At 38.4% G+C, this 13,689-nt stretch overlaps 1 protein-coding gene across 1 annotated transcript in view; it reads right to left on the bottom strand.

Annotated features, from left to right (window-relative positions):
* Nucleotides 1-1,343: 1,343 nt before the first annotated feature.
* CUNH11orf65 (chromosome unknown C11orf65 homolog) overlaps nucleotides 1,344-13,689 on the bottom strand; it is a 59,770-nt gene continuing 47,424 nt past the window's right edge. Inside the window, exons 6-8 of the mRNA XM_042780358.1 lie at nucleotides 11,761-11,931; nucleotides 5,627-5,682; nucleotides 1,344-1,489 (exon numbers count right to left, since the gene is read on the bottom strand). Coding sequence (XP_042636292.1) covers nucleotides 1,344-1,489; nucleotides 5,627-5,682; nucleotides 11,761-11,931 — 373 coding nt within the window. The remainder of the gene's footprint in view (nucleotides 1,490-5,626; nucleotides 5,683-11,760; nucleotides 11,932-13,689) is intronic.

Raw genomic sequence — 13,689 nt, 5'->3', positions numbered from 1 at the left:
GGAAGAGAGGGTGGCTAGGGAGTTTTGGGGAGATAAAGAAAGAATAAGGGAGATAGGAGTATTTTATTTTACTAAGCCACTCGGAATGTGACTTATTTTTTGGTTAGTAGATTATGAACCCAAGCTCAATTACTCACAATCAGTAGGTACATAAATCCATGGTTATTATAGAATAGCCTATTTTAAACCTTAAAATGCCCAATGTTCTTCTTTAGACCACATTTATAAATTTATAACATTTCAAAGGCTGGTCTTTAAAAAAAAAAGTAGAAAACCAGTATACTGGCTTTAAGTATAGAGTTAGTTATCTGTCATTTCAAATTTAATTGCGCATTAATGAAATCATGTATTTTATATAAATTTTAGTATTGAATGTGTTTGTTTTCACTGTTACCTGAAACCACTGTAAAATGCATCTTGAATAAATAATTCTAAAAGAATGTCTGTTAAGATTCCTTCATTTTGTCCACATATTTGTGTTTTTTGTGTGCCAGGCTTGGTGTTTGCCTAAGGAGACAGTAGTGGGAGAAATATATGGCAGTCTATTTCCATGAAGATGTACAGCCTTGTAAACTATGGAGGCAGTTCTCTGTCCTACAGGATCACTATGAGTCAGAATCAGCTCAATGATAATGGGTTTATCTTTTTTTTTTTTTTTAATTACTAGCTGTGTAATTGAGGGCAAGTTACTTAACTTCTGTAAGTGTTTCCTCACCTGTAAAACAATGATAATAGTATCACCTACCTCATTATTTTTGTTAGAAGGCAAAAGAACTGATTAGGGGAAGAATCTAGAAGGAAAAAGAAAATTGATAAGTAAAGAAATGTAAACAAAAATATATAAAGAGATGAAACAGGAAAAAAGCAATTACTAAGCAGGTAGAAGAGTGACTAGGAGAGAAATTGAGAAAGGTAAAGTTGGGTAAGCAGACAAAATCGAGAGGAAAGAAAAAAGTATAGTGGAGAAAAGTGGAAAAATGGAAAGACAAAGTGATAGGAAAGGAAACGAGGCACATTTGGATCTGGGATAATAGAAAAACTGCCTTGTAATGCACCAAATACTTCAAATAAAGATAATCAGTCTGAAGATCATTTGCACCTAAGTGTCATAACTTTATTTAAGTGTGATTTTTAAAATACTAGTTTCTCAATAGCAGGGGTGATTCCCACATTTCCCAGGACCACTCTTAACTGAGTTCAATATTCTGTTTCTGTTCAATCTATCTTAATTGGGCTAAGTTCTAGGCCCAAGAATACACACATCATTCCAGTCAGAATAAACTAACTCTGTTATAACTAATAGATGTAGGGCTCCACAGGCTCAGAGAAGAAAATAAAGTATTTTACATTCCATAAGTGGACTCAGGTGTCAGCCTAGGAAAATGTGATCTTGCATAATTATATGAACGATCGTCTGGTATCTCCATCAGACTCTCTGATAAATCTTCATAGTCATACATATTTTTCTCTGCTTGCTCAAAGCTGAAGCCTAAAGAGGAATGACAAATAATTATATGCAAGATGTGACACCATACAAGTTCATTCACTGTACTCCTATATTCCAGGAAAGATCTATTCCACATTCCTTTAACCATTTTTAGAGCAGACAGCTATATATCTTATTTAACTAAATCCATTTATGCCCAATTTTCTGAAATAACTCTTCACTATCACAATAATTGTCCATCTACAGAATGCTCTTCAGAACCTGGGTTTGAAATTTGACTCTGCTAATTACTAGCTGTGTAATTGGAGGCAAGTTATCCTGTAAAACAAGAATAATAGCCCCCACATCACTGTTTTTATGAGAGTTATATGTGATGGTGCATGTAAAGAGCTAAAGTTCCCAGATTTGCTTGGGATTTGATCTGCTACATAAAGGGGCACCTATTCCCTGCTCTGGGAGCTCTGGTAGCATAGTGCCTAAGGCACTTGACTGCTAACTAGAAGGAAGGTTGGGCAATCCTACTTCCGTAGTGATACTGCCTCGGAAACCCAAGGAGGGGTCGCTATGAGTCGGGGCCGACTCGACGGCAAATAACAACAACAACAACATTCCCTGCTCCAGTGCCAACATGTTCAATGTACTACCTTCCACTGGCTTTTATAATAATGCAAATTTCTACTACTTAAAACAATTTTCACTTGCTTTTAAGCTCCTACGTACCATCTAACTAACCATCTTTCCTTCTGTCGTCATTAACTATCATCTAATTCTTAAGTACCATCTTTCCTTTTTTACAGAACTAACCCACAAACTCTTAAGTCTTTATGGAAGCAGACTGCCACATCTTTGTCCCACAGAGCGTGTGATGGGTTCAAATCACCAATCTCTTGGTTAACAGCTGAGTGCTTAACCACTGCACCACTAGGGCTTCCTTTTCACAGTAATCCCTTTCAAATCAATAATTTATGTTCTCTGCTTCCATTTTTGTACTCATCACTTCTTTATATTTTATCTGCACTGAAAACCTGCTATACCAAGATACATTGGTAATTTAATGGTTTTGTTCATTATAGGTTTTGTTCACAACCTTTTTGTTTTGTTCAAAATCTATAATGCCCTGCCCTCTAGTGAAGATAGTTATCTGGGACTGGCCTCTAGAAGGCTATCAACTCCATTAAACCAACTCAACTGCCATCAAGTCAATTCTGATTCATAGTGAGTCTCTGAGGCTGTAAATCTTTATGAAAGTACCATTTTCCTCCCACAGAGCAGCTCTTGGGTTTGAACCAGCAACCTTCTGGTTAGCAGTCAAATGCCATAGGCACTGTGCCACCCAGAGCTTTGGTTCCCTTGAAATAGAAATCACGTGTGTGTGTCTGAGGAACAGGCAAATAACCACTGATGCTAGATTGTAAGGGAGAGAGTGGGACAGACGAGGGTAGAAAGATGGCCAGAGCCAGATCCAGAAGGCCTGCCATGATAAAATTAAGGTTTTATTCCAAGTACAGTGAAAAACTGAGAAGCAGCAGTGTAGTCATAGGTAAGAGCATGGATTACAGTGCTAATTCCCTGACAGTACTGCTGTGTGTCCTTGAGCAAGCATCTTAGCCTTCATGTTTATTCAACTGTAAAATGCAGATAATAGAACCTATCTTACTAGCTTGAAGGAGCTCTAGTGATACAGTGGTTAAGGCACTTGACCACTAGCCAAAAGGTCAGTGGTTCAAACCCACCAGCTGTTCCATGGAACAAAGATGAGGCAGTCTGCTTCTGTAAAGATTTACAGCCTTAGAAACCCAATGGCGTTTGCTATGCATTGGAATTGCCACAACGGCACGAGTTTTGATATTTTGGTTATTAGCTTGAAGATCAAATGAGTTAATTTTATAATGCACTTTAGGACAGCACTTCCACATAGAAATTGCTAAAGAAAAGTATGTTAAATAAATTGAAGTGTTTTTGAATAGGGGAGTGTGGTAGTTAAGGTTGTGCATCAACTTGGCTGGGCCATGCTTTTGAGTGGCTGGGCAGCTGGGGGCAGTTATTCCCCATGAAGAGATTAGAATCAACTCCATGGTGGAATCTGCTGTGAGCAGCTTCTTAGTTGCTTGGAGTGTGGCCTGCTTCCAGTATATATGGGGAAGCTTTGAGGAAAGTCTTTAGCTTTTGGCACATCCGGATCCTGCATTTGACTGAGTTCTCATCTCAATGGCCTGCCATCTTGCCTGCCAATCTTGGAGTTGTGCTATTTTACTTGTCGATCTTGGGTTTGTCAGTTTCAGCAGCCACCAGCTGTGTGAGTCAGAACAAGCCTCCAGACTCTAATGGGGGCCTGGAACAGTAGCCAGAGCTCAAGCCACAGTCAAGGGGGCTTCACCGAGCCCCTAGAGTTAGCAGGTTGAACTCAGACCTGTAACCTCCTAAACTGTAAGAGAATAAATCTCTGTTTGTTAAAGCCATCCACTTGTATTTCTGTTGTAGCAGCACTGGAGAACCAAGACGGGAAGTGTTTAGCTGATTTGAATTTTTTTACAGCTCACTCCCCACCTGTTGGGTGACAATGAGCTAGAGGAGTACCCATTGGAAAGCTATAGCAGAATGTGACAGGGCAATGGCGGTTTGGACTGTAGTGGCAGCTGTGAGCTGGAAAAAAGTAGAGAGTTAATGCTAGTGATAGCTAACATTTATTATGTGTTATGTGCCAGGCACTATTCTAAGCTTCTTACATATATTGCCTCTTATTACCTTCCAACAACCAATGGGTTGAATTGTATCCTCCCAAAATGTGTTGGAATCCGAACCCCTATATCTATAGATTTAATTTTATTTGGTACTAGGGTTCTCTTTGTTACATGAATGAGACCATAGCAGCATAGAGTGTCTTAAACCTAATCACTTTTGAGATGTAAAAAGAGCAGGTAAGGCACAGAAGCAAGCCAGAACAATGAGAGAAAGATAAATGCCCAACAGAGGGAGGAACGGAAGGCTAGAGACAAAGATTGCCCCCAAAGGGGACAGAGAGAGCCTTTCCCTAGAGCTGGTGCCCTAAATTCAGACTTTTAGCTTCCCCAAACTGAGAAAATAAATTTCTGTTTGTTAAAGCCACCTATTTGTGCTATTTCTGTTACAGCAGTTCTAGGAAACTAACAGCAGGTATTATTATTCCCATTTTATAGATGAGGAAACTAGGGTAGTAACTTGTTCAAGATCACACAGCCAGTAAGTAGTAGAGCCAGAAATTAAACCCAGGCAGTATGAATCAAGACCATAATTGTAACCACTCTGATAGCAAGACAGCTCATACACTCAGATTATATAGTAGCTATATTTAGGCTGTGGCTATGTTGGAATCACAGGAGCTTTGGTGGTGCAGTATTCAAAGCATTGGGCTGCTAACCAAAAGGTCAGCAGTTCAAACCCACCAGCCTTTCCACAGGAGAAAGATGAGGCAGTCTGCTTCCATAAAGCTTTATAGCCTTGGAAACCCTGTGGGGCAGTTCTTTTCTATCCTATAGGGTCACTATGAGTCAGAATCAGCTTGATAACAGTGGGTAGTGGGATGTTGGAATCACTGATAATGATTCTGGATATGATGATATTCTTCAACATGCTATCACTTTCAGCTTTGAAGTATTGCTGACCACTGGTGGGGAAAATAATGGCATAGAACAAATTTTTTAAAAGAATGTTTCCAATATTTTAAGACATTTACTTTGCCAAGTAAAGTTTACGCATTTCAAATGATTACTGAAACCATGAGATATATAACTTTTTAAAATGATGATATATATAAATATAACTCATTAAAAAAAATTCATCTAACCCTAAATAAAATAGATAATTTTCTTCTATTCCCAAAAAACAATCTCACATGTAAAGGCCAAATGACATTCAGATACATCTGTACTTGTGTATCTGTGCAGGGTGCTGAAATGTAGGTACTTAGAAATATGTACATCTGTAGACTATCAATTTTTCCCCAGTTTTTTATTTTGGTAAAAATACATGTAACAAAACTTTTGCCAATTCAACAATTTTTGCATGCATAATTCAGTGACACTGATTGTGTTCATCCTGTTTTGCAGTCATTACCACTATCCTCCAAATTATTCCACCACCATTCATGTTTCATTTTTGTTCACAAGAATTTTCACAAAAGTATTGCTAGAAATCACTTACCTTTGAAGTTGGCTGAAGAGTTGCTTGTTGCAATTTCCTTCCAGTTGGCAATATACCTAAGCGTATTGTATGAGCATTCATTAAATTAAATTGATTCATTAGACAGTAATAAGCTGATTCATTAGTACATGCTCTTAGACTACTTGTAACATTCCACTTACTCTAAGAAAGCTTAGAATAATGGTGACAATTTCACACACATAAATGCTTAATTCTCATGACTTTCCCACCTCTTGAGAGCTCACAGGCACCGAAAGCAACTCCTAGTCAAGAAATTGAAAGAGGTAAAAAATGGTACCCACCATCTTTTAGTACCCTTTTGTCTCCCTCCAGCACACCTCTCCTCATTTTATCCTGATTCATTCCTGCAAGATCATATCCTCTGTCAAATGTCCACTAAGATGTTCACTAATAACTTCTAAACTAAAAGAATGGATAGAAGACTCTGGGAGAGGGAAGAAGTCAGGGGTGAGGGAAACACCTTCTCCTTTGTTCAGGATTGCAAGATCAATTGTCTTTGACAAGTCAGTGGAAATTTAAAAATGTATGGTTCATGACTTTCTTGGAGAAATTGTGCTGCTGCTGCTACTGCCCCTGATTTTGCAATGTCCAGTAAACAGAAAAGATTCCATTCAAGTAGAGTAAATGTCCTTAGTTCCCTAAACAGAGACTGAACTAAGAAGAAAGAGGAGGCCAGGGTAGCCTGAGAAGTGGTAAAGTAGGGAAAGGCAACCTATGAGCCACAAGGATAAGAGAAAGCTCCAAGGGCAGGTTTCCTGTGACCTTATTCCATTTCATCTTAGACTCCTATCTTCCTTACCCAAGTCTTCCTCCTTTCAACTGCATTCATTATTACAAGAGAAATCGGGTAAGGAATGGTCACAGCAGATGCTGAAAGTAAGCTAGAAGAAAAAGGATGAGGCTTGGAATTGCTATGTAGTTCAGAAAATACTGTGATGTTCCATGTATTTATTGATTCCAATTGCTCTATTCCTTACTTTTGCTAACTTTGGACTCCTGAAGTTTTCTGCTATAAGAAGGACATAATATCCAATAAGGAGCTCTGGTGGTTTAGTGCCTAAGGCATTTGACTGCTAACCAGAAGGCTGGTGGTTCAAACCCACCAGCCACTCCTCAGAAGATTGGGCAATCTATTTCTGTAGTGATACTGCCTCGGAAACCCAAGGAGGGGTTGCTATGAGTTGGAACCAACTCAACGGCAGTGAGTGTGGTTTTTGGTTTAATATCCAATAGCATTTAACTGTAATAAGGTACTGTGTTTAAAGTCTGCTCTTACCTACTAATTGCTACCTGTTGTTGCTCCACAGACGTTATTCTATAGCCTTGAATGGGATACTGTTGGCACATTGTTAAGTGAAAGAAAGCAGGACAACAGGTGATATAAGCACCTTCCAGGACCTCTTAGTAGCCAATTCATTCTGGCTTGACTTTAAACACAGGCAGACTTTGTGCTTTCAGTTGTTACTCAGGAACATTTATAAAGAGTTGGATTTCAATCATCTTGCTTCCTAGGACTTGGAAGGTTTTCATTCCACCTTCAAGAAAACAAGATAAAGGACCTTGATCAAAGGTATGCTAAGTCCTGACAATTTGGCACTAATATATGTCATTATTATGGGCCTAACACTGACCTTGCTTGACCTAAGATTCAGGACATGAATTTACTCAATTATTTTAAAAGAACTTCTCACTAAGGTGTGCCTGACCCAAGTCATGGTATTTTCAATCATCGTGCAAAACCTGGACAACGAATAAGGAAGATGGAAGAATTGATGCCTTTAAATTATGTGCTGGTAAAGAATACTAAAAATGTCATGGACTGCTGCCAGAAGAATGAACAAATCTGCCTTAGAAGAAGTACAGGAAGAATGCTCCATAGACATGAGGAGGGTGAGACTTCATCTCATGTCCTTTTGGGCATATTATCAGAAGGAAAAAGTTGAGAAGCACATCATGCTGGGAAAAGTAGAGGGTCAGCAAAAAAGAGGAAGAGGGACCCCTCTTTTCATGCTGATAGTTTTCCACATCCAAAGACTGTCTCAGTTTTGTCTTTGTTATGTCTAAGACTTAATAAAAGTGATTCTATTGGGGGGGGGCGGGGAGAGGAAGACCCACAACAAGATGGATTGACAGAGTGGCTGCAACAATGGGCTCAAGCACAGCAACAATTATGAAGATGGCACAGCATCAGGAAGTGCTTGGTTCTGCTGTATACAGGGTTGATAGGAGTCAGAACCAACTTGAAGGCACCTAACAACAACAACGATGATGGTTAGGCTTTGGAAACTGTCCACAAGGTCTGGAATTGAACCCACACCTGTGGTTTCCAGCCAAACAATGTACAGGCATGTGAGTTAAACATTTACCTCAAGTAGACACACGCCCTGGAGAGAACAATCATGGGAGAAGGAAGGGCTGCTTATGCACAAGGAGACAGCTCAGGGGACAGGAGAGTATGGAGGGATGGACACTGGGAAGAAGCAACTATGAGGAGGAAGTAGGAGGGGAGCTGTTGCATTGTGGTAAACTGTGGTCAATGACATGAGACAAAGTATATGTGAACTGCTGTATGGAAAGTGAATTTGCTCTGTAAATCTTCACCCAAATCACAATAAATAAAAAAAGAAAACTGTCCACAGATTTTGAAAGACAGTCTCCAAAGACATAATAGCTACAAATTCTCAGAGTGTGGAAAAATGCCATACTCTGAAAGTCTCATCAAACCAGATGTCCTCAATCCAGTTACAAATATCTAAAGAACTAGTAATATCTAAGGTAGAATGTGGACAAATGGGATGGGATTTGAAGAAGGTAGTTACTATATTAAATGTTTGCAGTGAACAAAGAGAAGTTCTTTGCAAAGTTTTGTCTTGCCAGAGATAATCAATGGCCTGTGGTTAGGAATGCTTCTGAAATATTTACAAATAATACCTCTGGACTGCATTTAGAATTTTTGCTGTCCCTGAGATTTGCCAGGGATTAATCGAATCTTGATTTCTAAGATTCCAAGTCAGTGCCAAATTATGATTGTATCCAAGTCATAGAATAGACTGGTATAATGGTATCAAGAAACTGTATATAATCTGGAAACATGAGGTATTTGCATTTTCAAAAAGCTGAAATTTTCAGGGTTACTTTTACCATATCAAAGTAACCTATATTCATCCTACTCAAAATAAAGGATATGATATGAAGAAATGCTTCATAGTTTATTCTGTTTTTGTCCTCTTTCCCACAAAGGGAAGCTATTAAGAGTCTTCATCATCTACTAGAGAGGGATATTAGGGGTGATAGTAGGGAAAGCCTGTGTAGACTGAGATGCCTAGGATATTGTTCATCTCATCCCTTTGAAGCCTATTCTTCTATTCTTTTTGTATTACGGTAGTAATACAGGACATTGATGTGATTTTTTTGTAATCTTTCACTGAAGCTTGCTGGTCCTTTGAATTACTTAGTTGTGTAAGAATGTTGTTGTTATGTGCCGTCGAGTCAGACCTGACTCATAGCGACCCCTCCTTGGGTTTCCAAGGCGGTATCACTACAGAAGTAGATTGCCCAACCTTCCTTCCAAGGAGTGGCTGGTGGGTTTGAACTGCCAGCCTTCTGGTTAGCAATAAAGTACCTTAAGCACTATGCTACCAGAGCTCCTTGTGTAAGAATAGTGGTGAGTATTACCATCTGTCAACTGTATAAAAGTAAGGCAGAGGAGCACTTCAAAAGATCACCTGAGAGAATTCTCTATAGTGCCTAAGGCACTTGACTACTAACCAGAAGGCTGGAGGTTCAAACCCACCAGCCAATCCTTAGAAGGAAGATGGGGCAATCTACTTCCGTAGTGATACTGCCTCAGAAACCCAAGGAGGGGTCACTACGAGTTGGGTCCAACTCAGCGGCATATAACAACAACATCCTCAGAAAGTCATTTGAAACAGACCTCCTCTACTTCTTTCTCCCTTTCTTTCCTCGTTTCTCTACCCCAATTCTTTTTACTCTCAAGAAAGGAAGTAGAAGTAAGGCATTACGATTCTTTTTTGGGGGGTGTCATTTCTTGCATCATTACTGCTATCTGTATGTATTTAGTCCTAGAAACCACAGATGAGTGTCTATAGGAAACCCCAATATAATGGTCTGGATAAGATATTGGGGCTATTTTACCTCTTTTTTCTATTTATTAAGAAATATCTTTGAGCATCTGACATGGATAATTCTTTATTTCTTCCCATATTTCCCTGTTTATTTTCTAATATGATCTTCCTAGCAATATATATTTCTTTTTTTTTCCTATTTTCCTTTTGTTGCTTTTAGTCATTTTCTTTTTCATTTCTATTTTCAATAACCATCAACTTGACTTTTCTTATCATTTTTTCTTATCTTCCTAATTTCTTTCTTTTTCTTGTATTTCTTTACTTTCACTACTTATTTTTAATTTTTCTACCCCTTCATCATGTAATACATTCATTATTGGATTTGAGTAAATATTAAATCTTTTTAAAAGCTTGTTGAGCTCTAATTCACATACAATACAGTTCACTCATTGAAGGTATACAATTCGATGTCTTACAGAATATTCACTATAAGAGTTGTGCATCTACAACCACAATACATTTTGAACATTTTCATTCCTCGTAAAGAAACCTAACACCCTTTAGCCCTCAACCCTCCCAATTCCTGCAACCCCCAGTTCTGTTGTTGTTGTTGTAAGTTCCAATTCATAATGACACCCAGTCCTTGCCAACTATTAATATATTTTCTCTATATATAGCTTTGCCTTTTCTGGATATTTCTTATAAATGGAATTGTACAAAATGTGGTCTTCTGTGACTGGCTTCTTTCACTTAGCATAATGTTTTCAAGGTTCATCCATATTGTAGTATGTCAGTATTGTGTTTCTTTTTATTGCCAAATAATATTCCAAAATGTTATTTATCCATTCATCAGTTAATGGACAGTTGGGTCATTTCAACTATTTTGTTATTATGAATAATGCTTCTGTTGTGGACTGAACCGTGTCCCACTGGAATATATACTGAAGTCCTGGCCCTATATCTATGGATATGATCATATTTGGAAACAGGTTCTGCTTTTGTTATGTTAATGAAATAATACTAGAGTAGGGTGAGTTGTGCACCTAATCACTTCTGAGTTATGAAAAGAGCAGAATACACAGAGGTGGAGGATGCCATGTTAAGATAGACACATGGAAGATGGCGGAACACTAAGAATGGCTGGTAGCTTACAGAAAAAGACCTCCCCCTGGAGTCATGCTCTGAATTCAGACTTCTAGTCTCCTCGACTGTGAGAAAATAAATTGTTCTTTAAAGCTGCCCACTTGTATTTTTTCATTACAGCAATACTAGGTAACTAAGATAGCTCCTATAGCCATTTCTGTACAAGTTTTGTGTAGACATACGTTTTCATTTATCTTGGGCATATACCTACAATTGGAACTGCTGGATCATGCAGTAACTATATGTTTAACCTTTTGAAGAAATGCCAGATTGTTTTCCAAAGTAGCTGCACCACTGTGCGTTCCCACTAGCAGTATATGTGGGTTCCAATTTCTCCACATCCTTGTCAATATTTGTCTTAAACTACAGCCATCCTAGTGGGTGTGAAGTGGTATTTCATTGTGGTTGTGATTTGGCATTTTTCTGATGGCTATATTAAATATTTTTTATTTCCACCACACAAGAAAAATCTTAAAAATGTTCTTTAAGGGCCATAGTATTTCATTGAAAAAGTTCCTTTTAAATGTTTCATATAGAAAGATTAGGGAATACAAATTGAGGAAATTCTTTGTGTTACTAACTTCATGTTCTTAGCCTTGTTTCTAAACCCCAAAGTTACAAGTAAAGCAGCTTTAGACTAAGGCATGAGAATAAATTCTGAGAATAAAGAACATCTAAGTCTACTATGCTTTTTTCAGTTTTTGGATTATCCCTTTTTAAAATTTTTCTCCCTTATTTTCTTCTTTCCTTTATAAATAATAAATGCTCATTTTTTGGGGGAGGCGTACGTTTGTGGGATTTAATGTGGGAATAGAAAATGCTAGACAGAAAAATGTATAAGATGATGCTTGCCCTTGTTCCCCAAGAACAGGAACATGTATTTACTCATCAAAATTCAGTGTATTTGTCCAGTTCAGCACTTCATCCACTTCCCATTCCATCACAGAATCTATCCCACCATCTTCTATGGCTCTTATTAGCCCTTTTGTTGCTGTGTGAATTAAACCTATAGTTTCATAATTTGTTGACTTAGCTTCCAGACTTCCTGCGTAGTACCTACGTGGAGGAAAGAAAAGGAAACATAAATCCTTTGGAATAGGTGGTTACAAGTAGATGCAGTTGATATATGTGGAACTATTTACATATTAAACCAAGTTTTCTTCCTACACAACTCAGATGTATATAACCAAGATCTTTATGTGATGAGATCTTTTAGGAAAAAAAAAAAAAAAAAATTTGATCAAGCACACCAGGCATAAAGGACTCATTTCAAAAGTATCGCTTAATAGTTACATTTTAAGGATATCAAAAAATAAAAATAAGTTATTAAATAACTGAATCATAAAATTCTAGAGCTGAAAGGATCTTAGAGACTGACTAATTAGCCCATTCATTTTAAAACTGAGGAAAACACATGCTGGAGGAACTGAGTAACTCTTTACAAGATTACATGGCTAATGGCAATAGGAAGAGGAAAGGAAAGGGGAAAAGATAGAAAGGAAGAGGTAAAGGGGAAAGAAATACTAACATCTTTTTTGCCAGGTACTTTTCATACTTTATCTTGTTTAATTCTTTTAAAAGAGTCTCTGGGTGGCACAAGTGGTTTAGTGCTGGACTACTAACCAAAAGGCTGGCAGTACAAACCTACCAAGAGGCACCTCAGAAGATACGCTGCCTTGAAAACACTGTGGAGTTCAGGTCTCTGCAACATGGGGTTGCCTGAGTTGGAATCAGCTTAACAGCAATGAATAACAAATGAGGCAGTATCCTTAGGAGGAATCACTTGATGAGTATGGTAGGAGGTCTTTCCCCTCTGGCTAGTAAGAACACGAAATATTTCTAACACTCTGTGAGCTGCAGGGATTGTTTGCCTGATCCTTTCCCATGGTCTTTCTCATGTTTCAGGTGGTTTTTTTTCACATGCTTGGTGCAGATAAATATTCAGTTGGAGAATAAGAGGTAACCTACAGATTTCCAGAGCCACCTCTCACTGTTGCCCATGTTCTCTCTGCTACTCTGTTTTGTGAATTTTAGCTACTTGGCTTATTCAGAATCTGAACATTTCAGGGAGACCTTTGGGCTCTGTTTGGATACCCATTCGTGCCCTACAACCTAGAAATTCTCTCAGGCAGCAAGATGGGGCAATTCTAGAATTCATCTTATTTCTTTCCTCTCTTTCAGAGGTCCGTGTCCTGAGTTTCCTGTTGTCTAGTGTCTAAAAATGTTTTAAAACATTTGTCTGTTTTTAAAATTTTGTTTGAAGTAGGCAAGTAAATCTAGCCCTGTTACTCTATCAAAGCCAGAAACAGAAGTCCTACAACCCTTTGCAGAGCATCTCTTGTGAAGTCCACTGTGATAGTTGGAGCTGTGTGTCAACTTGGCTGGACCACAATTCTGTGTGATTTAAGCAATTGTGATGTGGGTTGTTCCAATGATGGGATCAGATGTATATATTTTGAGCAGCCTATCTGTTGAAAGGGAGTTTTCCTAGGACTGTGGTCTGCTTCCAGTATATTTATGGACATCCTGGGAAAAAAGACACTCTTCTATGGATCGGGATTCTGTTGTGCTGCCTACAAATGTCCATGAGTGAACAATTCACCATTTGGCCTGGAGATCTTGGATTCATTCATTGGAGTTAACAGCTAGTATACTGCCTGACAACCTTGAGCTCTTCAGCCCCTGCAGCTGCATGAGTCAGGAAAAGCCTCCAGCTTGACGTTTGATCCAAGAAGTTAGGACTTGAGAGCTTCTATAAGTGTGTGAGCCATTTTCCTAAGATAAATTTCTCTCTCTCTCTCTCTCTCTCTCTCT

Source organism: Orycteropus afer, unplaced genomic scaffold (assembly GCF_000298275.1).
Source record: "Orycteropus afer afer isolate SDZICR_OR568_19922 unplaced genomic scaffold, OryAfe1.0 scaffold00036, whole genome shotgun sequence".
NCBI classification, from domain to species: domain Eukaryota; kingdom Metazoa; phylum Chordata; class Mammalia; order Tubulidentata; family Orycteropodidae; genus Orycteropus; species Orycteropus afer.
Note: the sequence above shows the minus strand (reverse complement) of the source record. Positions and strands in the feature narration are given on the sequence as shown.